The sequence below is a fragment of the Panthera leo genome, chromosome B2 (genome assembly GCF_018350215.1).
Source record: "Panthera leo isolate Ple1 chromosome B2, P.leo_Ple1_pat1.1, whole genome shotgun sequence".
NCBI classification, from domain to species: domain Eukaryota; kingdom Metazoa; phylum Chordata; class Mammalia; order Carnivora; family Felidae; genus Panthera; species Panthera leo.
The window spans coordinates 41,040,883-41,067,442 of record NC_056683.1 but is presented as its reverse complement, the minus strand read 5'-3'; the positions used below and the strand labels follow the sequence as shown (position 1 = coordinate 41,067,442).

General features: G+C 47.6%; 2 protein-coding genes across 2 annotated transcripts; one reads left to right on the top strand and one right to left on the bottom strand.

Annotated features, from left to right (window-relative positions):
* The first annotated feature begins 9,476 nt into the window (after positions 1–9,476).
* CRIP3 (cysteine rich protein 3) lies at positions 9,477–13,121 on the top strand. Its single transcript, XM_042938844.1, is given in 9 exon segments — positions 9,477–10,281; positions 10,532–10,626; positions 11,057–11,114; positions 11,211–11,297; positions 11,300–11,341; positions 12,128–12,199; positions 12,324–12,418; positions 12,517–12,574; positions 12,749–13,121. Coding segments are annotated over 9 exon segments (612 nt in total). The 5' UTR covers positions 9,477–10,238; the 3' UTR covers positions 12,811–13,121.
* Positions 13,122–13,424: 303 nt separating this feature from the next.
* Positions 13,425–19,466, bottom strand: SLC22A7 (solute carrier family 22 member 7). The gene is made up of 10 exons (XM_042937301.1): positions 18,939–19,466; positions 18,191–18,318; positions 17,903–18,057; positions 17,610–17,778; positions 16,684–16,807; positions 16,220–16,329; positions 15,540–15,754; positions 15,257–15,365; positions 14,356–14,559; positions 13,425–13,932 (listed from the first exon to the last, which is right to left on the bottom strand). The coding sequence occupies exons 1-10, from the start codon at positions 19,329–19,331 to the stop codon at positions 13,878–13,880; spliced, it is 1,662 nt and encodes a 553-aa protein (XP_042793235.1). The 5' UTR covers positions 19,332–19,466; the 3' UTR covers positions 13,425–13,877.
* Between the last annotated feature and the right edge of the window lie 7,094 nt (positions 19,467–26,560).

Below are 26,560 nucleotides of genomic sequence, written 5' to 3'. Positions count from 1 at the left end.
ACTTTATTCTTTTTATACCTTGTGATTTTTTTGTTTAAAACAACATTTTGAATATTACAGTGTGTCAGTCTGGGAATCAGATCGCCTTCCCAGGGTTTGCTGCTGTTGATTATTGAAGACTGTTGTCATCCATTTGTTTATTAACTTTTCCAAACTCTTTTTGCTAAGACTGTATTTCTTGTTGTGTGTGACTACTGAAACTGTTTCATTATCTCAGTAGTCAGCCAGTGACCTGACAGAAATTTCCTTAAATGCCTGGAGTGAAAACACCACCACCACCAGCTTTTTGTAGTTTGGCTCTGAGCTGGGGCACTAGTTCAGTGCTAAACCAACTTGTCTGAAACTCTGCCTTAGCCTTCACCTCCTGATTGCATGGAGCCCAAAGATCATCCAAAGGTGCAAGTCTAGGGTCCTCTCAGTTCTTTTCTGAACATGCACTTTCATGCTGGGTTTCCCCAATCACATGATAACCCTTCAGAGTCCTTATTTTCCCATGTAGCTTTCTCCTCATGCTCCTATTTGTCAGGCTTTTAAATCCATCTGCTGCTTATTCCATTCTCCATCTCTTGCTTTAGGTAACCACCAGTAGTATATATGTCTTTAAATACTTTCAACAGATGCTACTTGGAAATCTGCTTCAACCTGAGCGGGCAAAACAAGAGGTCAGACTCAGCATGGGTCCCCTGGGGAACCACTAGACAGGGCAGAATTTACAGCCACAATCTTTTGAGAACAAGGATGCATATATCCTCCCCTGGCACTAACAAGCCACACTAGGAATGTGGGCCACTGTCCCACAGCCACCACCAAACTGGGGAAGAGGGGATGGTAGACAGGTAAACAAAAATGCCACGTTTTGTTACTGATATTTAATAGCTGCTTCCTTCATTAAGCATCCCACTGGTTAGACTCCATTGTAAGTTTTATTAGACTCCCGAGTTCTGAAAAAGTTGCTTCTTTCAGTTTTTGCCAGCTTAATGACAGCTTCGGTGGAGGACTGATTCTTGTAACTCTCTACCATGCCATTTCTGTGACATCACAATATATTTAACTTTCTGAGGAACTGTTGAACTGCTTTCCATAGCAGCTGCACCACTTTGTACTCCCACCAGAAGTGGGAGGGTTTTATTTTTTCCACATCTTTCCCAACACTTGTTATTTTCTGTTATTGTTCTTTGATTACAGCCATCCCAGTGGATGTAAAAGGATATATCCTTATGGGTTTTTTTTGCATTTCTTTAATAACTAAAGATGTCAAGCATCTTTTCATGTGCTTATTGGCCATTTGTATATATTCTTTGGAAAGCTTTCCAAATCCTTTGCCCATTTTTTAATTGGATAACTTGTCTAAGATCCATTTTTTTAATATATCAGTCTAGTCTTTTTTCTTACACGGTTATCCTAAAAATCATGTATTAAGAAAACATGTATATAAAGGTATCTACAGTGTCAGAACTTTATACAACATGACGTAATTCTTAAGTACAAGAAGAGGTACTTCTACCTGTGTAAAGATGCATGTTGTATTAATTAGGACTCTTGGTTATAACAGAAATCTAACTCAAACAAGCTTAAGAAAAAAATGGATAGGGGATAATTTATTTGGTAACTGGAAAACTGGGGCAGTGTTATATCCAGGAGATCAGAGATGTCATTAGGACCCTCTCTTCCCCTTTCCCTCAGCTTTGCTTAGCCTCATTCTCTCTTCACTCAGGGGCAGGATAGTCCCTACAGTCTCAAGCTGCCATGGTCCTTATAGGTTTCTATCTAGAAAATGAAAAATGTATTTTTCCTAATAACACCAAAAATCTCTGGGATGAAGACAAGTGTGACTTGGTCCACATTCCTATCCCTGAACAGTTACTATGGCCAGGTGGATGAAGTACTCACACCAGGCCCTGCTCATAAGCTCACCATGGAAAGGCAGGCTCTACCCTATAGAACAATCTAGACTAAGTTGAATTCATGTGGAATGGGGGAAGGTGAGATTCCTCAAAGGAGATGCTTCTCTTTTTTTTTAAGCTTTCTTTTTTTTAAATGTTTACCAAGTTATTTTTGAGGGGGGGGGGTGTGCAGAGACAGAGGGAGAGAGAGAATCCCAAGCAGGCTCCGCGCTGTCAGTGCAGAGCCCAATATGAGGCTCGAACCCACAAATCGTGAGATCATGACCTGACGTGAAAATCAACAGTTGGATGCTTAACTGACTGAGCCACCTAGGCACCCCCAAAGGAAATACTTCTAAATAGAAAATAAAATGTCCTCAGTAGAGCTGCAAAGATTCAGTGCTGCCTTTACGTTTGTAACCTTTCTCTTAGTGACTTTTAATCACAATACGGATGCTCAAGTTCTTGTCCCCACAAGATATGATAATTATTGCCCTGTCCTTGGTGGAGGGTGGTGGTGGTAAGAGATTATGAATAAAGATGTTCTAGCTCTGCCTCTTCCAAAAGTCCCAGAGAAGAAGGGGAAAAGCCAATCATTTTGGAGTGGGAAGAGCCTGGAATTTGACTCCTGATTCTCTGATTTTGAGTTTCATAGAGGAACTGAGAAACTCCTCTATAAAAAGGTAAGCATTTGCATTTTTCTGAATTCATAAGATTAAACTATTTTAGTTTCATTAACATGGTCTCATGACCTGGAAGGACTGTTCTTATATATTGTAAAAAATTACCCACCACACCTTAGATGAGGAAGTTGCCGATGAATATCAGGTCTATAGCAGGCTGACCACCAAGTTTCACTCTTTTTGTTTTCTTCTCAGTTTCCAGCATATAAATAAATTTTTCATGCTGCAAATTATTTGGATATAGTTATTTTTATATACTTTGAGATGAAATATACATTTCGAAGTGATATTTGAGAAACCAAATTCATCTTTTTATGGAAAACCACCATTTGAAGCTGTTGTTGATTTCTTCATGAGCATAAGTTGAAGGCAACTGTGGTAAAGGATCAGAGGGTCCTTTCCTACAATCTTCATTCTGAATTAGCGCACAGCTGATGCCACTGAATCACAAAATCTAGCCCACTTAATAACCCTAAGCAGCTAACCACAAGTAGCTGTATACAGGGGGCTCTCCAGGTTCGTGTAATGACAAGTGGAAAACAAAGGAAAAGGTCAGACTTGCTGGTGTGTTTTTAAGAAAGCATTTCAGTCTGTTTTTGTTTTGTGTATATGTTTCTATTTTTTTAAAGTAATATAAATGACAAAGTTTACTGGTTGGAGGGGATATTCAGAATATGGAGAACACAGGTTATGGGAAATAAAGGTTAAGAAACACAATGATCAAGAGGTAAGACTAATTTTTCATTAACATGCCAGAACTGAATGAAACCTTTCAAGAGTCATCTAGGAACAAAGTTTTTGATAATGCCTTAAAAGTCAAGCATGTGCTCATATACTTGAACAAATCTACAAAGATATAAAGTAAGTGGACTTTATAGTTGTAATCAAAACCCACTGCAATGCTAACCTGACATATGGCAGCCAAGTTTGTATGGTGCTTTACAGTTTACATAACACTTCCCCACATTCTCTCATTTGCCATATATTTAATGATAGACATAATTGTGCTACATACTAATTAAGTTTAGTAAGTTCTTGTGAATGACTGTAATTAGTGGAACTGGTTTGCTGCCAAAGCAAATTTTCAGTTCTCATTTTATTAGTTACCTAGTATTTATAATCAGGATCAGCTTAAATCATATTCTGGTTTGTATCATACATGCTGATCCTCATGAATATCAAGAGAGAAACTCCTGAGTTCTTACTCCTCGGCACTTAAGCTTCCCTTGCTCCAGGGCTTTTGTTGTACCAAAACTTTCAACTCCTACCAGTCCCCTCCTAACTCCACATCTCTTCACTAGACCTCATCTACCCATTTTTTGAGGGAGACTTGTATATAACATTTAACATTCTTTCACCAATAAATATTTATTGAGCACTGTGTATCAGAGATTGAGCGAGGTATTGGAAACATACACAGTGGTTGACAAAGCATTCCTGGTCCAGCCCTTAAGGAGCTCACAGACTAATGGGTAGACAAAGCCTAGACTGGAGTGGGGAAGGTGGGCAGGAAGTTGTCAGACCTGTTTTACTCTCCCACTAAGCTACCAATGTAGACTTTATCATGAGTCTCCATTTGTCTTTTTTTCCTTGTGTGGTTGAACTCTCAAGCAAGGAAAACACAGTTATCATCAATTGTACCCCCTGGACCCTCCAGCACAGGATATTGTAGGAGAGAGTGCCGGGGGCCAGTAGCCTGGTATTGAGTAGGTGAGGGGAACCTAAAGTTAGGCAGGAATTAGTGAGGAATTAGTGATCTTAAGGAGGCAAGTTCTCAGAAAAGAAATAGCATTTGCAAAGGTCGTGAGGCAGGAAGGAATTTGGCAGGTTTAAGAAGCTCAGTATGGTTGGAGAGAGAAACAGGAGAAATGGCTAGAATTGGAAAGGTGTAGGGCCTTAGAGCCAAGTTAAAAACTTTACCTTGAGGGTACTGAGAAGCCATGGAAAAGTTTCAGTGACATTTTCCTGTCTCTTGTAACCCATTATTTACCTGGATAGGTCCTCTTATCTTTACAGAGGTGGTGTGCAGACAGGTGTATTATCTTTTCAGACTGAAACACACGGGCAGCATAGCAGAAACCATGCTTAGAAGCAGGGGGTGGAAAGAGCTTGAGAGCTTGAGAGTCTTGGGTCTGTATGATTTGAACAAATCTTTTAACCTCTCCAGGCCACTTTCCTTTTATGTACAATTGATAATGTAGCATTTAAACCCTTCATCAGGCTGTTGTAGGGTCAGGAATAACAGGTACAGTGCCTATGACTGGTACTCCATAGGTGATAGCTGTCTCTATTTTAACAGTGTTCTCTTGCTAACACAAATTTTACACTCTTCTTTGGGAATAGAATCACAAAATCATATACTGTACTGTCAAATTGTGAAGAAACCCCGAAGGTCTGCCTGTGTATGATGCTTGCATCCCTTCTGCAACGCTGGCGATCAGTTGGTTTGTTGTCCAGCATTATTTATAACATCCAGGGACAGGAAGCTTACTACTGTCTGAAACATCCACTCATGTTTGGGTTCTGCAAAAGGGTTCTTTTCTTGGACAGAATCCAAATCTGCTTCCCTGTGACCTGTCTCCAGGGGTCTCAGTAGTGCCCCTAATGCCTTGTCCATGTGACAGCCCTTAGTGTTTGAGGCCATTATCTTCGCCACCACCTAGAGTTGAAGAGCTTATTTCTTCAGCTTCACAACAACAATAAAAGGGTCAATTCAGGGGCAGCTGGGTGACTCAGTCATTTAAGCATCCGACTTTGGCTCAGGTCATGATCTCATGGTTCGTGAGTTCGAGCCCTGCTGTGCTGACAGCTCAGAGTCTGGAGCCTGCTTCAGGTTCTGTGTCTCCCTCTCTCTCTGACTCTACCCTGCTCTCTCTCTCTCTCTCTCTCTCTCTCTCGCTCTCTCTCAAAAATAAATAAACATTAAAAAAAATTTTTAAAGGGTCAATTTATCAAGAAAGACAACAATCCTAAAGCATACATGTACCTAACAATAGACCTTGAAAACATGAAGTAAAAAGTGTTAGCGATAGATTTTAATAAAAATAAAAGGGGCATCTGGCTGGCTCAGTCAGTGGAGCATGCAGTTCTTGATCTCAAGGTTGTGTGTAGACATTACTTAAAAATCTTAAAAAATAATAATAGTAGCTATCATTTACTGAGCATCCACACTATACTTGGTACTATAGATAAACAGATGAGTCTCAGTCACAAGTAAGTAAGTGTAACACAAGTATACAGATACTGTGACCGGTCTGTGCAGGAAAAAAAGTAGGGTGTAATGGTGGAGCACCAAGGGAACAATCATCTTTATGAAAGAGGAACCTGCCTCTTAGATGACACAAACTCTACCCTGACAACTGAATGGGTAATACCTACACTCAACTGGACTTAGCCACGTGTGGTATTTGTTAAAATATCACTTTAGAGGCTTTAGTCACACAAAGTATTCATAACAGCCACTGTCAGTAAAACAAGGGCATTTCTACAAGAAGTGTTCATTTTCCCTGTTAACATTCTTTATAAAGCCTCTTTTAAAAGAGACAGAATAATAGCAGCCAGGCAAGGAAGAAGAGTGGAATACTGTGATTTACTGTATGTACAAATGGATGGCCAATATTTAGGAAGAGCTTCAGCTAGTCTTTCCTAAGCACTGACATAGAAAAGACAAGGCATACTGTGTTTGTTACAGCCATACAGTACAGGAAGGCCACAGAAGAGAGGAGGAGCAAGGCACTTGCCCCACTAACTCAGTGCAAGTTGTGTGAAAGCAGCATGGTGCTCACACTGCAACACTGGCTTCTTTGTGTAGGGCCCTGTGCTGGATGCAAGGGTAAAGATGACCTCTCTAGGAGGCTGAGGCATGTGTCCAAGGTGATCCAGCACAAAGAGCTACAGGGCCTTGGGAAAGGATTGCTCTGGAAATTCAAAGGATAGATCCTCGGACAAATGAAGCTAACCTTCCTAAAGGAGAATACATACAATGTCTAAGAATAACTACAACGAAGTCCTCCCAGCCTCCTGAAGTGGGACCTCCATGAGAACCATAGAGAACAAAAAGCAATGAATCTCAAGCTGCCTTCTTTAAGAAGAAATGAATGAGAGGGGCAGAAACACAAGAGTAAATATTGGTGGAGACTAAAACTAATATTTTGCAAATTTGTAAAAGGAAGCCCATCAAGAAAGTTACAAAACTCTAGGGGTGCCTGGGTGGCTCCCCTACCCATCCAACTTCAGCTCAGGTCATGATCTCACGGCTCATGAGTTTTGACCCCCACATCAGGCTCTGTGCTGACAGCCTGGAGTCTGCTTTGGATTCTGTCTCTCCCTCTCTCTCTGCCCTTCCCCCCATGTGTACTCTGTCTTTCTCTTAAAAATAAACATTAAAAAACAACAACAACAACAACAACAACTAAGGATCTTGAAATAGTTCCCAAAACAAGAAACAATGAAAATGTACAGAAAAGTTTGTTTCACGGTGTGCAGCCTTGCACCTTTATAATTCAACAAGGAGGATAAAACAAGTGTTATAAGCAAAAAGTACTGATGGAGACAAGTGAAGAAACGGGAGTGTTAAGTGGAAGTTCATAGACACCAGTCCCATTCCATTGCCCAGTTGAGGGAACTCAAGTCCAGAGAGGGTTCTCTGACTCCTGAGACACAGACTCCTCTTACCCAGCAGAGCAGAGCACTGCAGCTGAAGGATAACTTAAGCACAAAGTCCCCTTCGGCTGTTTCTGAGCTGACTTGACAAAACAAAGAAGCTTACTCCAGAAAAGTCTTAATTTTACCACCTAATACTTCATCGAGGTATTCTTTTCACTGCTGGGGCACTGGCACACAGTAATCAGCTCTCTTTCCTGCCCCTCACTTGCTGAGCTACCTTTTTTTTTTTTTTTTTTTTTAATATTTTATGTTCATTCATTTTTGAGAGAGAGCACAGCAGGGGAGAGGCAGAGAGACAGGGAGACACAGAATCTGAAGCAGGCTCCAGGCTCCGAGCTGTCAGTACAAAACCCGATGCAGAGCTCAAACTCAAGAACCGTGAAATCATGATCCAAGCCGAAGTCGGACGTTTAATTGAGCCACCCAGGTGACCCTCTGAGCTACCTTTTTAAAAAAATAAGTTCTCTTCAAGCATTGTCATTAAGAAATTGCTCACACACCATAAAGTTCACCCTTCTAATGTATACAATTCATTGATTTTTAGTATATTCATGAGGTTGTGCACCTATCACCACCAATTCCAGATCATTTTTATCTCCCCATAAGATCTCATACCCATTAGCAGATATGCCCAACTGTTCCACCCCAAACCACTAGCAACCACTAATCCACTTTCCATCTTTATGGGTTTTCCTATTCTGGACATTTTATACAAATAGAATCATACAACATGTGGTGTTATGTGTCTGGCTTCTTTAGCATGTTTTTACGGTTCATCCATGTTGTAGCGTGCATCAATACTTCATTCCTTTTTATGGCTGAATCATATTCTATCACAGATATACCACATTGTTTATCCATTTATCAACTGATGGACTTTTGGCTATTGTGAACAGCAGTACAATGAACATTCATGTACAAGTTTTTGTGCGGACACGTGCTTTGCTTTCATTTATCTTGGGCATATACCTAGGATTGCAGTTGCTGAGTCATATGGTAATTGTCTAACCTTTTGAGGAATTGTCAGAATGTTTCTCATAAGGCTGCACTATTTTACATTCTCATCAACAGCATATGAGGAATCCAATTTTGACACATCCTCCCTAACACTTGTTATTACTCCTCTTTTTTATTATAGCCATTCTAATAGGTCTAAAATGATATTTCATTGTGATCCTGATTTTCATTTCCCTAATGACTAATGATGTTGAGCATCTTTTCGTGTGCTTGTTGGCCATTTGTGTATCTTCTTTAGAAAAATATCTATTCAAATTCTTTGCCCATTTTAAAATTGGGTTGTCTCCTTTTTTTATTTTTTATTTATTTTTTATTTATTTTTTAACGTTTATTTATTTTTGAGACAGAGAGAGACAGAGCATGAACAGGGGAGGGGCAGAGAGAGAGGGAGACACAGAATCCGAAACAGGCTCCAAGGCTCTGAGCTGTCAGCACAGAGCCCGACGCGGGGCTCGAACTCACGGACCGCGAGACCATGACCTGAGCCGAAGTTGGACGCTTAACCGACCAAGCCACCCAGGCGCCCCTGTCTCTTTTTTTTTAATTTATTTATTTAGAGGGAGAGTATGAGCAGGGGAGGGGCACAGAGAGAGGGAAAGAGAAAATCCCAAGCAGGCTCCGCGCTGTCAGCACAGAGCCCTATGCAGGGCTCGAATTCACAAATCACAAGATCATGACCTGAGCCAAAACCAAGAGTCAGACACTCAACTGACTGAGGCACCCAGGCACCCCAAATCAGGTTGTCTTTTTATTGCTGAGTTGTGAGAGTCCTTTATATATTCTGATTATTAGATCATTATCAGATACATGTTTGCAAATATTTACTCCCATTCTCTGTGGATTTTCTTGAAGTGTCCTTTGAGGTGCTGCTGGGCTACTTTTAACAAATACTAAAACACCTCAAAACAAAATTAGGAATATGTAATTAGTGTCTGAATTATAGCTTTAAATTTAGAAGCATTATAAAGCCCAACTGGCTCAGTAGGAAGAGCATGCAACTTTTGATCTTGGGATTGTGAGTTAGAGCCCCACATTAGCTGTAGAGATTACTTTAAAATCTTAAAAATAAGCATTATAATGTCATAAGCAAAAGTTGTTGTTTTTAAGTTTATTTAGAGAGTGTGAGCAGGGGAGGGGCAGAGAGAAAGGGAGAGAGAGAATCCCAAGGAGGTTCCTCACTGTCAGTGCAGAGCCCAATGCAGGGCTCCGTCTCACCACCCTGGGATAATGACCTGAGCTGAAATCAAGAGTCAGTCGTTTGACCGACTTAGCCACCCAGGTGCCCCTCACAAGCAAGCTATTGTATCCATACCAGTTTTGAGGCTTCCAAAGAATCTTGAGTTCATTATGAGATCCATCATAATGATAGCTATCACTTTTATAGCAGTTATGTGCTAAGCACTGTTTGGGCACTTTCCATGTATTAACCTACTTAAGTTTCCACAACAATCCTATGAGGTAGAGATTTGTCATTATACTCATTGTACAAATAAAACGGATGCAGAAGGAGCTTAAGTAATTTGCCTGAAGCCAGAGAGTAAATAGCAGAGATGCTCCCCAGATTCCGTTGCTCTTAACCAACCACCTGAGAGACTGTCAAGGCTGAATTAAAACATTTCAAAGAATGCCTGACCCCTCACTTTAAGGAAATAATAGTGTTTTCATGGCGTCTACACTCTGGATAGTTTTCCTCTTGTACCAAGCCAAAAACTAGTGCCACCCTTCCAGGCGTCTTCATTTCTATCTTCCTTTCCAGTCTGGTTTCACGTCCTTCTATTTTCTCCACCGGCCGGAGGCTTTAGTTTTGGAAGTAACCGTCTCCCAGGTGGAGTTGTTCTAAATTTCTGACGGCCAATAGGCGCCGAGGCGCCTCGGATCCAGCCCAATGAGGCTCAAAGCTGAGCCATGGGAGGGGCCAGCGAAGGGGGCGGGAACGGAGCCCCCCTAGGTGGTGCCTACTGTGTGCGGCGCCAGCTTCCTGCGCGGAGCCATGAGCTGGACCTGCCCGCGTTGCCAGCAACCCGTTTTCTTCGGTGAGGTCCGGGCTGAGGAGGGAGGAGGAGATGGGACGTCCCTGAGAATGCGAGGAACTGGCGACCGTGTGGTCTCAGACCCCCTTTCCACCTCTCGGGAGCAGGGCACTCGGGCGGGTTGGAACTGGCCTCCCGGGGACACTCCTCGTAGTCTCTAGGAAGCAGGGCGGGCGGGGCTGAGGAGGGGAATGGGGGCGCCCGCTGCTAGGCCTGGCTCCCCCACAGCCCGGTTCCACCTTGTCCCCCACAGCGGAGAAGGTGAGCTCCCTGGGCAAGAACTGGCATCGCTTCTGCCTGAAATGTGAGCGCTGCCACAGCGTCCTGTCCCCAGGAGGGCATGCAGAGGTGAGGCCTGGCCAGGGCGCACAGCCCTCTGTCTGTCCCTGTTCTCCAAGCACCAGTCCCCAGTTTCCGCTCAGGAAGCTCACCGAAGGCAACCTCAGCAGTCAGCTAGCAAGACCATCTACCCGGAGGGCCCCACACCAGCCAGGACTTGGGACGCCTGAGTTGTGCTGGTGGACCCGGTGCCTTTTGATGGGGAGGGGAGAGAAGCAATGCTGTTTTCTGGCCTGCTCTTGCCCTTTCTCCTGTCCACAGTGGCAATTCTAGCATGCCAGCTTACCCTCCACCCCTCCCAGCCTCACCAGCCCCACCAGGCAAGTGGACAGATACACCTGGCAACTGGACTTGAGGGAAGGCCTGTAGGACACAGTAGAACCGCACCCCCCCCCCCCCTTTAGCCCTGAGCAACCCTCTTTCCTCTGCTTGTGCCTAGCACAACGGGAGGCCGTATTGCCACAAGCCATGCTATGGGGCTCTCTTCGGACCCAGGGGTAAGTACCAGCCTAGAAGAGGCCAGGGGACAGCAGGACCTTCCTTGTGGCTGGGAGCTGGAGACTCAAGGCTGACTGCCCCTGTTTTCTCTGCAGGGGTGAACATTGGTGGTGTGGGCTCCTACCTCTACAACTCCCCCACTCCCACCCCTGCCAGCACCACTCCCCTCAGCCCCAGCAGCTTTAGCCCCCCAGGCCCAGGACTGGCCTCCCCCAGGGCAAGAAAAGTAAGTGAAGTTGGGCCCCAGCTACTCCTCATCCTTAGGCTGGAACAAAGGGTAGGACCAGGTGGCAGTCTCCCACCTAGTCCTCTGCTTCACATTCCTACAACTTTGTGGCAAAGTCTTCTTTTGTCCATGGCACTTTGGCGGGGGAGAGAGGGGTTCCCTTATGTCAGCTGCTGAGTTAAGAGGTAAATTGGGTAGATGGCATTATCATCCCCATTTTACAGGTAAGGAAAACAAAGTGTGTAGAGAGCAAAGTGTGTGGCTTGTGCAGTCACACACAGCTAGTCAGAGGCAAACCTGACCTGGAATTCGGGCCTCTCTCAGGCCAAGGCCATGGAAAGGATGACCTAGGAGCAAGGGGTCATTGAGACAGGGCCAGCCCCTCATATTCTTCCACTTCTGCCCTCCCCCTGTTCCTCCCTCCCATCCCCTAGAGTGGGCAATGACACCATGCTCCCCAACACCTGACACCCATGCCCTGGCCAGCTCCTGTATCAGCTCAGGTTTCCTGAGGATTGAGTTGCTGACAGGGTTGGGATGGTGGGCACCTGAGCCCCTGGGAGGAGAAGGAAGTAGGTGGTCCCTCCTGCAGATAGGGATGGGGCAGGACGAGGGGCCACAGGAAACTGAGCTCTGTCCAAGAAAGCAGACTCATGGCCACCTGGGTGGGGGGCTCTGGGATGAGCATGGCTTTTGGAAGAAGCCATGTGCGCGAGCCAGTGCTGGTGGGCCCTGCTTAGGCATGGCCCCCACCTCAGCCCTAGCCAGGGCCTCTTCCCCTTAAAGGCCATCCCCACATGAAGACATTCACTGGAGAGACTTCACTGTGCCCTGGCTGCGAAGAACCTGTCTATTTTGGTAAGCGATAATGGAAAGCTTGGGGAGGGGGGCAGAGGATGGGCATCAAAGTGTAGGGAGGTGGTGCAAAGTAGGCAGGTCTCCCTGCCATGCCCCTAGAACTACCAAATGTCTCCACCACCAGCTGAGAAGGTGATGTCTTTGGGCAGAAATTGGCACCGACCCTGTCTGAGGTGCCAGCGCTGCCGGAAGACCCTCACTGCTGGGAGTCATGCTGAGGTGAACAGGGTAGGGATGGGTGGTTGTGTGGGGAGGAGGGAGGCTGGAGATGGGAAGAGAGCCAAGCTGAGATGGCTCTCTTTCTCTTTATGTCCCAGCATGACGGCGTCCCCTACTGCCACATCCCCTGCTACGGCTACCTGTTTGGCCCCAAAGGTGGGTAGCCACACCCCAGACAGTGGGCCTAAAGTATGGCATGTGGGTCTGTGGGGATGTGTGGGCAAATTTCCCTGTGGTCAAACACACCCCAGACCCCTCCCAATTCCTTTCATCCCTCAGCCCAACACCCCCCAGCACCAGGACCCTTGGTAATGGGGCTCTCTCTCTCAGGTGTGAACATTGGTGATGTGGGCTGCTACATCTATGACCCCGTGGAGATAAAATCCAAATGAGATGCTCACAGGAGAGGTCACTCTAACTTGGACCTCACCCATTCCCTCCATGGTCCTACTGGAAGCTACAGAATTCTTCAGTCCCACAGGGGGAAGGTGGGCTTCAGGTGGCCTGGGCCTAGGCTCTACGGTAGACCGGGGGGTCTAGACATTCTCTGCCAATTCCTGCCTTTCCCATTTCTATCTGGTCAGGGGAACTAGGCTACCACATTTTAAAGGGTAGCCTCCTGGCCTTCCCAATCCCTTTCCCTAGCAAATTCTATAACTTCAAGGTACTTATAAAATGTGTTGATTTTGGCTTCTCCAATAAAATGTTGGCTCCCATGCCTTCAACTCTTCTTTGGGCATGAGGCCTAATCAATGGGTTGGAGGATAGGAAGTGTAGGGAGGGGGGATGCATTACCCTGCAAACTACCTGGGAGGTATAGGGCCGGCCATGGGAACAAAGAGCTCTGTTCTCCTGGAACCCTGGTCCTGGACAGTTCCCAGCACCATGCAGTGAGTGGACAGCATGCCCACCAGCTCTGTTGGTGCCAGAAGTTATCATAGGGCAATTCCTTCTTTAGCACCATCTGTAGGAGAAACACATTATTCAACATCTCATTTGAGCATGACAACAGACAGATCCTGTGGTGAGGTCTGCTAAGAGGCTTCATTATCCGTTTGAGAGATGAACAGACTGAAGCCCAGAGAGGGAAACCCACATGCCCAAGGTCACACAGCAAATCAGTGGCAAAGTTGGGATTAGAACCCAGGACCAGACTCTGGCTTCCCATCCAGGGCTCATCCCACAGCTCCTCACTGCTGCCCCAAACCCACGGGACACCTTTATTTACAGAATAAGAGGGGTACCAGAATTGTCCAGCAGCCCACTGCATTCTAGGAAGTTGCCCAGTTGCTGGAGGCTAAACAGTCAAGGCTGGATGAGCACAGAGAAGGGGGAGCTGGTGGCAACTCCAGCCCTGGGCAGGGGACCTGATGCCCGTAGCCCCAGCCACAGGGCTTGCCCTTCTAATCTTCCAGCCCCTGCTGCAGAACTTCTGTAGAGAGCTTGCCCCTGATACCACTCAGTTCTGGATCTGCTTCATGGGCATCTCTTCCTCCTGAAGCCTAGACAGGGCACTGGGGAAGAAGGAGTCATGAGCAATGGTGGGATTTAGCCCCTGGGCCTACCACCCAAGCCTGCCACGGCTGGCCTATGCCTCTCCCCAGCTGCTGGTAAACAAACATGTATACTTCTGCCAGTGACTCGCACACATGCTTGTATGCATCTCTGATGTGCAGGCATACGTGAAGGGGTGCACACATCCACCTCTTCCTGGACAATCTTGGACATCTGTGTACACACACATATATGGACTTGTGTACTTTTACACATGCAGTTTGCATACCTCAGGCCATACACCCATGCACGCTTGCACATATGCACCAAATACACAATGTGCACACAGATCTTCTCTGAATCCTACCTAAGGTGTCAGGTACCTGGGCACCCATTCCCACATGCATGTGCTCACACAGACACAAATAGTTCTGTGCACACACCTCCTCTCCACATCCTGGATGGTCTCTGGCAGCTGTGCTTGCTTCGTCTCTGGTAGCAGGAGGGCAGTGCAGGCAGCCAGCAAGGCGATCCCCCCATAAGTGAGCATGGGTAGTGACAGCCATACTCCATCCAGCAAGGCTGCCAGTGGAGCCAAAGAGCCCCCCAGCCGGCCCACCAGTGCAGTCAGCCCCATTCCTGTCTGTCTGTTCAGAAAGAGGATAGGGGAAGGTAGGTGTTCACACCTACTTAGGGTCATGCCTCACAGGGCTCCCCCATCCTGGGCTGGCAAGCCCTGGTGTCCCCTTCTCTCCAGACGGCTAAGAAAGCTAAGGCTTCTTTCAGGTGGTCTTCCCACCTGTCCCCAGGCCAGGGACCCTCATTCTGAGAGTAGGGTGATGTGGAAGGAAGAGGGACAGCAGCTCCTACAGACCCTGTCATGTTGGTAGAGGAGGAGCAAGGCTTTCTAAGCATACCCAGATGCCAACAAGTCTCCCCACCTGCCAATAGCTAGCTGAAAGGGCCCCAGGCATTACTTTCAGAGACAACCCCATAGGGCAGCTCTGCCTGGGCTGTGGTAAATGGGAGGGAGGTACAGATGGTGCCTTTTGTGACTGTTTTATTTTAAAGGAGCCCCAGAGAAGTGTGACCTCACTCAGGGTCACTTAGTAAAGATAAAATGTTCTGCCTTCTCCCAGACTTAAGCAAACGCAGACGGCTCTGATTAGCTCTGTATTCTGGGTGTGGTATAAGGAATGGGTGGGAGGAACTGGGCTGTAGTGTGTGTGTGTGTGTGTGTGTGCGCGCGCGCGTGCGCGCGCGCGCGTGGCGGGGAAGGGGGGGTTGGTAAAGAGACGTGATTACAAGCCCTCCCCCCCGGATGGGTTGTCAGGCTCCCCTCACCTGAGCACGGTAGGGTACAACTCCGATGTGAACAGATAGGCTGTGGTGAAGGCAGCTTCACAAAAACCTTTTCCCATCACTGCTAAGGCGGTCCTCCAAGACCCCATCTCTAGAGGAAAAGGGGTTCAGGCAGTGAGCGGGTCTTGTGCGAGATGGAGAACTCCCAGGGTGGGAGGTTGCCCAAATGGAGGGCTTTGAGTGGGGGCCTCCGGGAAAGGGCAGGAGCTCTGGGCCAGGAGGCGGGGCCTCCGATGAGTGGGCGGGGCCTCCGGGTGAGGCTCACCCAAGGTCACCAGCAGTCTGGCACCAAAAGTAAGGGCGGCACCCAGCAGCATTCCTGCTTGCGTGAGACGGCGTCCTGCGTAGCGCACCGACAGGTAGACCAGCAGCTTGGAGGGCACCTCCACGGCCCCGAACAGCAGCTGCGTTTGGTACACGTTCAGCCCCAGCCCCGACACGTCCAGGCTCAGGCCATAATAGGAGAAGTTTACTCCAAACCTGAAAGGGGTCGCAATGCACTCAGGGACCCTCCTCTTCATCCCCCGTGTCCTGTCTTCCTAGGGAGCCTTGGCCTTTTAGAGGGACCACCTCCCCCGCCTCCAGAGCCTACTGCCCACCACCATCCCTGTCCTCATAATCCCCACGGAGTATGCAGCACGTGCCAGTGGCCAAAGCGTCTTTACCTAATCTTCACAGCAACCTTGTGAGGTAGGAACTAACAGCGTCCTGTTTTGCAGAAGGGGCTCTGAGGCTTGGGGTTAAGTGACCTGTCCGAGATCTCACAGGAAGTGGCAGCACCTGAATTTGAGCCCTGCTTCTGATGCCTGCTCCATCTTGTGATCTTCCAGTGTCCCATCTCCCCAGAGGCTGGTCCTCCTGCCCTGCACGGTTACAGTCCCTCCAACTCACACTCAGCATCATTCTGGAGTCTGCCTCTCTGTCCACCCATCCCCCGCTCCTCACCACATCACCATGCAGCATAGTGAGATATGTCGGAGCCTTGGGGTCCGGAATAGGTCTAGGTACGAGGGTCTGCGGACCACTTGCTCTCTGGCGGCCACTTTGCTCAGGGCCTGGTGGGAGAGGAGGAGAGTTTGTGACATCAGAGTTGGCTGTGGGCCTTAGCTAGGCACACTGATCTCTCTGGGTCTCTGTTCCTCCTCCCTTCTCCAATAGTGGGGGTGGGGATGCACGTGCAGGCTGAGTCGGGTGGGCTCCAAGTCAAGGGTGTGGCCCACCAGAGCCAGGTAGGACATCCCAATGAATTTGGAAACTCTCCACTGGGGGTCAGGAGCTTTTCCTGCACATACCGTGGGCCCCAGGAAGGGGACGCTTGACACAGGACAGCCACACACACACACACATACACGTGCGCGTCCCCACACACATGGACTTGCATGTGCTCACACACACACATTCACTCTCACCTCCTGGCTCAGGCTGTCCTCACCCACAGGCCGCCCATTGATCCTGGCACAGCGGAGTAGGTACCTGTGGGCCTCCTCCACACGGCCCTGGGTCAGAAGCCAGCGTGCAGACTCAGGCACCCACCTGGGGGACAGCAGGAGGCCCTTCAGGCAGAGTCAGCACCCACAGTCACATCTCCCTCCTGGACACACCACAGCCTGTCAGCCTCCAGGCTCTTGCTCATGCAGTCCCCTCAACCTGGAATGTGCTCTCCTTCTCAAACCCTCCTCACCTGACAAACTTTTATTCATCCTTTAAAGCCCAACTTAAAATCCACCCTGCCACACTTCCTTGCCCAGGCTTAGTTCCTCCACAGCCTGGGATTCCCTTCTCTGTTCAACTGGATTGGTCTCATTCTCATTCCCCAGCGTCAGCCACCCACTTCTCCCATAAGTGACAGGAGGGCATAGGATGAAGGAGAGACCGACATACAGAAATCCCCAAGGGGCATCAAAAGCCAATTCATTTTTGGAAGACAATGAAATGCCCACCCTGCCTGGCTTCCTATTGTCCTGCTTGGACTCCCTACCCCTATGCTGGCCCTGTCTCTCCATCCCTGTCTCTCTTGTGACCCCCATGTCCATCTCTATCTGTCCCCCTGAATCTGCCCCTCAGTCCTGGTCTCTGCCACTTGCTATCTCTCACTGATTCTGTTTCTGTCTCTCCACTGTCTCTCAATATGTTACTGTGTGTTTCTCTGCTTCTCATGCCCACTGCCATCTTCTTTGTACTGATCTGTCTCTCTTTCTCTCTTTTTCTGTTTCTCGGTCACTGACTTTTTCTTTCTTTTCATATCTCAGTCACTCTGTATTCTAATCTCAGCCTCTGATTAACTCTATCTCTGGCTTCCTCTATCTCCCGCTCCCAAGCTGCCCACAGTCCTCACCAGAGGCTGAGGATCCCTGGGACACAAGGCAGAGTGACAGCCAGCAGAAGCCATCGCCAGTCCCGTATCAGGTACCCGACCAGTGCCAACAGCGTCACACCCCCTGTCCAGAAGGTGCTGCTCAGGACACCTGCCACGGTGCGGTGTTCCACGTCCAGCCATTCCAGTTCTGGGCCCAGGGCAGGGGCCAGAGACAGGAAGACAGTTAGCAAGGGCCAGATGAGTTCAGTCTCACCCTTGGCAACTGCCTCCCTCCAGTCTTCTGGGCCCTGCCCGTCCTTTGCCTGCCTCACCCAGTGGCATCACGATGATGGTGAAGCCAGCCAGAGCTGTGCCAGTGAGGGTGCGGGTGATGACAAACATGATGTAATTGACTGAGGCTGCAGACACCAGGCCTAGCACCAGGGAACTCACATAGGCCACCAGCAGTAGACGGCGCCGCCCAAACCTGCACAGGGGTCATGCAGAGTCAGTTCCCTGTAGAGGGGAGGTCCCACGACAGAGGTAGGCTAGGCCCATACCCCAACCAGTGGGAGAGGGTGCCCCAGCCCGCTCCCTTATTGGCCCCCACTGCACCCCACCTGTCAGACAGGTATCCGAAGGCCACAGCCCCCACAAGCACACCAGCAAAGAAGAAGGTGGACGTGGCTTTGTTCAGGCCTTTCTGCTCACACACGAGGTCCCACTGCAGGGACAGACAGGGAGGGGCCTCTCATGGGCACAGGCCCTCTCTAGGTAGCACCAACCCCCCCCACCTCCAGACTCTCGGCCTCCTGAGGTCAACTGTCCCATCTTGGTACCTCCGTGTCAAATAATAAACCCTCAACTATTCACTCCAATTTGAGGGGTAAGAGACTTTGCCCTTCCCCAATTCTGTAGCCTCAACTTCTTTCCGTGGAGGGTCTTGACCTTGACAACAGGTCCGCTCCTCTCTAGAGAGACTCTGCCCCATCTGCACTCACCTCTAGGTGGATTATGTAAATCCCAGACCTGGGGCCAAAAAGAAGGGAAAGAAGGAGGCCTCTATTGTGTCTCCTTCTCCTACTGCAGAACACCTTTCTCAACTCTCCCCCAACTCCCTAGAGCCATCTTAGCCCTTACCTGCCTTAATCACCTCCTAATTAATAATAGCAGCTCTGGTGTATGGGCTCCTTACTACAAGCCAGGAACTAAGCTCAGTGCTTTAAATTCATAGACCCCATCTACAGATAGGTAAACTGAGATTAGGTAAGGTAAGGTAACAGGTCTAATGCCCACACAGTAATTAATCACCCAGGGCAGTGGCAGGCCCATCCCATTCACGTGTCCCCCAATCTCCTGCTCAGGTACCTCGGTTGCAATGGTGGAGGAGAACTCCGAGCGGTCGTACTCCCAGCCCTGAGGACAGGGCATTGTGGAAGGCTCACCCTCCAGCTGCCCAGGGCTCTGCCCCGCTCCCCATAATGTGGTGTTGGGGAGGGCCTGGGAGTGATTGAAGTAGAGGCAGGAGCTGAGGGTGCCATCAGGCTCCCGGGGCAGGTGGGCCTCCAGCCAAGCGTCCTGGTGGCTGAAGTTGGCAGGGGCACCAGGCAGGGCACAGCGGTGGGCAGGTACGGCAGCCAGGAAGATGGGCAGGAGAAAGTTCATGGGCAGCAGCACTCGGGGCAGGGCCAGCAGTGCCACATTCCACAGTTGGAAAGGCCCAAAGCCTCCCACCTGATCTAGCAGCTCTTCAAATCTCATGCCGCCCACCCACCCACTGACCGGTCTCAGTGCGGGCTTCCTCTGTAGCGTTCAGTGCAGCACAGTCCACCCACCACTTGGACCTTTGGACTCTGGAGGCGGGAGCAAGTAGACTGATGAGCAGAAGCTTACCGTCAGAATCCAGCCCTCAGGGGCTGGGCCAGGACTGAGCCCTCCCTTGTCACCAGGTCTCCAGGGATCCCTGCCTGTTTGGCCCAGTGCCTGGGTGAGGGGCCTTCCATTCAGAGGTCACCAACTCCATGGCTCTGGGACTTACATATTGGTGCTCAGGGGTAGCCTCCAGTTGCCATGATGGGGTAGCTAGGTGTGCAGGAAGTGAGCCCCTAGCCCCAGGATCAACTGAGTTCCAAGAGTCCTTAAGAGGAGGAGTCCCCTGGGGCCTGATGGCAACTCTCCAGGAATGCCCTTTGTCCTGTGAAGATTTAGGTCAGCCTTATGTATTGAAGCCACAGCTTGGCTGGACCCTCAGGATTCAAGACTGAGAGCTAGGCCCTAACCAGGCTGAAGAGTTGTTTCTGCTGAGCCACAAAGCCTCCCTATACCCCAAGGTCCCCACTCGGAGCTTATGCCCTGGCCTGAGACACACCTGGAACTGCACTGGGCAGCCTGGTCAATCTGGAGGATCCCAGACCTATCACCGTCCCACTTCCCATACACATAGTCCCTCCTGCCTTCCCCCTGCCCCTCTTTTCAGGAGCTTCCCCTTGGGGGACTGAGTGGGCAGAGAGAGCGGTTTGCCAAGGTCCCACCATAGGTAGCTGCAATGCCTAAGACTCAGGATTTGTCTGACTCCCCACTCAGTTCCCATTCATGGCCCCTGCAGCAAAAGCACAGCAGAGGCCAGCAATATCAGCTTTATTCTCATCTGCTTCTCCAAACTCAGGGTTGGCAGAGCTGGGAGGTTGTCAAATTTGTTTTCCCCAGGGCTCCAGATTTCTAAGCAAATAGGCTTCTAAAAGGCCCAACCTAAAAAAAAAAAAAATTTGAAAACCACTAATTTAATGTAGCCCTCATTTTGAACAGCTAAGGAAACAGTGATGGGGGGTGGGGCGGGGGCATTGCTGGGGCCACACAGTGACTCAGCAGCAGAACTGGAAAGAGAACCAAGATCCCTGCCTCTGCCCAGGCCTTTGACCTACTGCTGCACTGAGGATGTTCCGTGTGCACTAGGCTGGGCTCCCCGAGAAAGCTCTGGGAGAGGAACTAACCCACTGACATGATGTGTGGTAAGGGTGGTGCTAATAACGTGGAAGCATGAGAGGAGGACAGTGATCTAATGGCCATGACAGGAGGTGATAACAGTAAGATAACCTAAGCATTCTGCAGAGTACAAAGATGCCTGTCACAGCCCCTGCCCTCAGGGAGCACACAGTCTCGCAAGAGGGTTAGAACAAGCTGAACAAGGCTTCCTGCCTCCAGTCTCACCCCTCTCACCCCTCTCACCTCTGCACACCTGCCACAGTGGACATTTAGAAACACAAAGCCGACAGGGCAGCGTCCCAGGGCAAAGCTCCCACTGCTGGAGGGTGAAAGTCCAGTTTCTCCATTTGACCTACGTGATTCCTCCCCTCCCCCCTCCAGAATTGCCCCTCTCCCTTAGCCCCACGCTGGCCCTTCCCTACCATGCCCCCTTCCCTCCAGTTCCCCCAATACACCAGCCTGTTGGCACCTCACACCTCCTTGCAGTCCCCTGGGCAGGACTGGCCTCGCTTTTATTCACTTGGTAGATGCCCAAGCTGCCCTGGAGACCAGCTTACAAGTGACACAGCCCTGCCCCTCTTGCTCTCACTTACATGTGACTTCTACCCTGTTGGTTCCTCCCTCATAATCATATTATTTATATAAAAATATAAAATATCGAGGCACCTGGCTGAGTCAGTTGGTAGAGCATGCAACTCTTGATCTCAGGATCGTGAGGGCACGGAGCCTACTTTAAAAACAAACAAACAAACACATACATACATACATACATACATACATACAAACAAATAAATAACCACAACCATTTGCAGCTCCAAGAGCTAAGTTTTGCAGGCATCTCACCCCCGTGGTTCATAGGAAATACTCTGAAGTTTTCATAGCCAAAGGAAACAGCCAATGAGGCCAAGTCTGGGCATGGCTGTGGTGCCTTTTTTTTTTTTTTTTTTTTTTTTTTTTTTTTCTCTTCTCCACCATGGGAATTTCTCTCCTGCCTTAATATGAGAAAGAGCTGATAGTCGGATAGTGGTTACCTTCCCCTCTTTGCACTGACTCCTAGGAAACTCAGATCTAAATATGCAGCCACTTTCTACAGAGAATGATTTGGTATTAATTGTACTCCTGTCTTCATTTTATTTCCTGCTTCCACCCTGTATGGCAACTCTCCTCTCTCATGTCATCAAGGAGTGGTGGTGACAGTGACCATGATGTTTGGAGGCAGATGATGGAAATAGACAGGCAGGGTTTGAAATGCCAAGGGTCTAACCAGAGGGCAGATCAGCTCTAAACCACTAGTTAAGAGCTGGTTTTGATTAAATTTTTAACCATTCTCATCCCTCTCCAACCTGGGAATCCAAACTTGAGCTCAGAGGCCAAGATGGAGGAAACATTCATTTATACCAAACTAGAGGAGAAGGAGCCTTGTGCACTGGAAAAATAGCAACTCCTTTGTTGAAATTATTGCTAGAACTGTTAGAGGATTTGGGGAAGAATAAGTTCCCATTTGGGATTGCTTGCAATACAGATTTCTTACACTTTAAGACTTATTACTCTTTTCCCCTCTCTACATTGAGTGACCTCAGATGACCTTCCCTTCTTAGTTGGGGTTTCCCTTAAAGCATTATTAAAGCACCATTAAACTGCAACCCATGTAATTATTTCCTACATTGATGATGGTGGTAATGACGGTGGAATTCCAACTGATGGAATCCCAATTTAGTGATAAGTATGGTAATGGGATGGGAATACTGATGGTAAAATGGTGGTGATGGGTCTGGTTGGAGTAGGGGGTGAGGGGTATGGGGCTAGGATAATAGTAATACTGATGTGGTTATGAAGGCAGTGGTGGTTACAAGGGTTATATTGTAGATGATACTGATGGTGGTGGTGGTGGTGGTGGTATTAATGGTGGAGGAGGTGATGGTGGGCGTGGCTATGGTGATGGTATTGTGGTGGTGAAAGTGGTGGTGGTGGTCATGATGAAGACGTACAGGATCCCTGAGAGCAAGAATCTTATCTCTCTTGTTAATCATTCTGTCATCAAAGGCTGGTAATGTTGACAGCAATGGTGGTGACGGAGCCTAGTTTGGGAGAAGGGTATCTGTGATTTGAGTAATGATGGGGCTGGTAATAGAGTTAGAGGTGGGTAATGGAGATAGAGGTATTAATTGTGGTAAATTTGATGGTGGTGGTAATGGGTAATGTTATGCCACTTTGGGTTTAATGGTACATGGGATGAGAAGGAATGCAGAAAATGCCACCTGGAGTGATGGACATGAACTTGTGTCATGTGTCCCTTTTAACCTATAGCCACATTCCTATGACCATGTAGCCTCCCCTCCCCATCACCTCATCACCATGAGCAATGACATCTTCTGAGGACTCAGAAGGTTATCCTGACCGTCCTTCAGTCTTGGCTTGGCCTTGACTCCTGAGTAGCCAGTGGGAAAGTCTCAGCAGGCCCCAGTGTCTGATGATCAGAGGCATGGCACCACCCACCCTACTCCTACCCTGTCTCTTTTCTCCAGGTATACCCAAGGGACCTCTCTCTACTAACAAATGTACCTCCAATGTCCTTGATCTTATCGCCCCTCTCTAGCCCCTGACTGAACAGCCTCCATGAAGCCACTTATTTCTCTGTGCCCATGTCCTCAGAGCTCTCATAGCTCCTCACCCATGGAGCATCATGTAGGCTGTGGCAGTCATGTTGGGCCTCAGGAGGTGAGTGTGCCCAGCAGATCTCAGGCTTGGAGAATGGGGAAAGCAGGGATTCTCTACAACCCTATAAAGCTGTCCTCCTTGGCACAGTCCCACCACCTTTCACTCCTCTCTCTATCCCTCAGTTCACACCTATAGCCACCACACTGAATGACATGTAGTTCTCACTCCTCCACAACTGGCCCATGCTACTCCCTCTGCCAGGAATGTCCTTTCCTCGTCATCTGGCCAACTTCAGTTTGTCCTTCAAAATTCAGTCTAAGAATCATATCCATCTGAGGCCCTTCCTTGAAGGGCCCAGTCTGGGCTAGGAGTCTCTGCCTGAGTGCACATAGCACATGTCAAATGAAAGTTAATTTACAACCACCTTCTTGAGAGCCCACTATGCTTTGCCTCAATTCTCAGACAATGTCCCATGTCTGGCATAGCTTCTGGTACATGTGGAGCTCAGCAATGGCCTGAAGAATTAGTTGAATGAATGAATGAATGATTGAAAGAATGTTAAATAATGAACGAGTAATCATGGCATTCCTTCCTTCCTTCTCAGTAATAGTAAGAGAAATAAAAAATTGGAAAAGATACCATTTTTCATCTATTTGATTATTCTGGGAATTTTTCCTAGCACTAGACTTGCAGAGATAAGCAAAGATTGGAGCCAGTATGTTAACTTTGATACTACTTGAAAGAGTGAAAAGTTAGAGAGAATCTAATGAAAAATCAACAAGGAGTAGGTTAAATAGATTATGGATCATTCATGCCATGGACTACTATGTAGCCATTAAAAAGAACATCCTCATATATTACTGGTAGGAATGTAAAATGGTGCAATATTTGGTAATTCCTCAAAATGTTAAAGATAGAATTGCCAGGGGCACCTGGGTGGCTCAGTTGGTTAAGCATCTGACTCTTCGTTTTGGATCAGGTCATGATCTCATGGTTCATAAAGTCCAGCCCTGTGTCAGGCTCTGCACTGACAGCATGGAGCCTGCTTGGGATTCCCTCTCTCTCTCTCTCTCTCTCTCTCTCTCTCTCTCTGACCCTCCCCTGCTTGTACTCTCTCTCTCACACAATAAATAAACATTTAAAAAAATTGATTTAAAAAACAACATAGAATTACCAGATGACCCAGCAACTCTACTTCTAGGCATATACCCAAGAGAAATGAAAACATATGTCCACACAAACACTTGTAAACAAATATTAATAGCAGCATTATTCACAGCAGCCAAAAGGTAGAAACAACCCAAAGCCCATCAACTGATAAATGGATACACAAAATATGGTCTATTCACAGAATGGAATATCATTCAGCCATGAAATGGATGAACCTCGAAAACAATGCTAAGTGAAAGAAGGAAGTCACAAAGAGCCACATATTGTATGAAATGTATTTCATGTATTATAGGAAATGTTCAAAATAGGCAAATCTATACAGAAACAGAAAGTAGATTAGTGGTTGCCTAAGAGCTGGAGGTGTTGGGGAGATTTGGGAGTGACTGTTAATGGATAAGGAGTTTCTTTTTGAGGTGATCAAAATGTTCTAAAGTTGTGGTGATGGTTGCACGACTCTGTGAATACACTAAAAACTGTATTTTAAGATATCGCTGGGCATAAAAATCATTTCAGAATAGCAAGTATAATATGCTCTTCTATTTATGAGGGGGGAGAGAGAGGGAGACAGGGAGAGGAAGGGAGAGAGTTATTATAAACATAAAGAAAAAGCCATTGGGGCACCTGGGTGGCTCAGTGGTTAGAGCATGTGACTCTCGATCTTGGGATTGTGAATTTGAGCCCCATGTTGGGTGTAGAAATTAACAAAAAAAAATTTTTTTAAATAATCCATTGGGTGCCTGGGTGGTTCAGTGGGTCGAGTGTCCAACTTCGGCTTTGGTTCAGGTCGTGATCTTGCGGTTCTTGAGTTCGACCTCTCATCGGGCTCACTGTTGTCAGCACCAAAGCTGTCAGCACAGAGCTCACTTGGTATGATCTGTCCCGTTCTCTCTCTGCCTCTCTCTCTCTCTCTCTCTCTCTCTCTCTCTCTCTCTCTCACACACACACACACACACACACACACACACACAAACATTTAAAAAAATCCATTTATAGGAGTTACCTCTAGATGATCAGATTCATGGACAGGGGGCTTTCCTGTTTTATTCTATATGCTGATAACATTCGCTTTTATACTACAAATATGACCTGCTTTTGACATGTTTAAACAAGAAGGAAGGTGAAAGCATGTGGGGGCCCCACTGAAGTCTGGTAAATTAGGACCTAGAGCCCCCTGGCATGCACGTCAGAGGAAAGGGGATCCCAGGAGGCAAGGGTGGGGAATAGGAAATGGTTACACAGGTTTTGGAATGTCAGAGCTGCATCTGAGTCGTAAAGTAGAACTTCAGAACCTGTCTCTTTTACCACTGATCCCAGGCACAGCCAGAAGCCTGTCCTGAGACAGAAATTGTTTATGTATTGCCTAGGGGAAATTTTTACACCTGGTGAACACAGGGTCCAAACTACAAAAGGTACCGCAAGTACACTGCAGTGAAGCCTCCCTTTCTCCACAGCCTTCCTCCCTGAAGCAACCAGAGATCCCTCACTCATCTATAAATAGCTGTACCTCATACACATGGTTCTTTTACCTATTCTTAGTCTTGGAGACCAGTCCTTAAGTGTATACAAAGTGTCTACACCTCCTTCACTGTAGAGCCTCACAGTACACTGTGATAGGGTCCCCATCATATGGCTGTCCATGCTGTACTGATCAGCCCCAACTAGTGGACATTTAGATTGCCTCTGAACTTTTGCTTTTACAAGTCCACAGTCTCTTATCCAAACCATTGGGATGAGAATTCTTTTGGAATTCGAATTTTAAAAATTATATATATATATATATATATATATATATATATATGTGTGTGTGTGTGTGTATGTATATATACACACATACATACTTAGTGCGTATTCCATATATTATGAAATACCCTAATAGGATCAAACACCTTGATATTTCCATTGCAAACATGTATGATAAGTGGAATTAATGAAGACTATAAACGGTCTTGTCAAGTTTTGATACCACATGAGTTTGTGTGAATCTAATGAAAAAACTCCCATTTCCAGAATGTTTTGAGTGTGAGATAGCAGATGAGGTTTGGGGAGCTCCATGGAAAATGCTGCAGTGAGTAACTTTGGACACATGGAATTTCATAAGTTTACGAGTCCATAATACAATTCTGTCAGTGGCAATGCTAGGTCATAGGCTGCATTCATTTCTAATTTCCATAGATTTTTCT

Bases quoted from the DNA above. Each gene is read 5' to 3' on its own strand.
- SLC22A7 (XM_042937301.1), bottom strand. From the start codon at position 19,331: ATGAGATTTGAAGAGCTGCTAGATCAGGTGGGAGGCTTTGGGCCTTTC. The intron at 18,319-18,938 runs GTACCTGAGCAG...TGCCCATGAGAG, and splicing joins CCTCCACCATTGCAACCGAG to GCCCCTCCCTGTCTGTCCCT. The intron at 17,779-17,902 runs GTGAGGCAGGCA...CCCTGGGCCCAG, and splicing joins CATCATCGTGATGCCACTGG to AACTGGAATGGCTGGACGTG.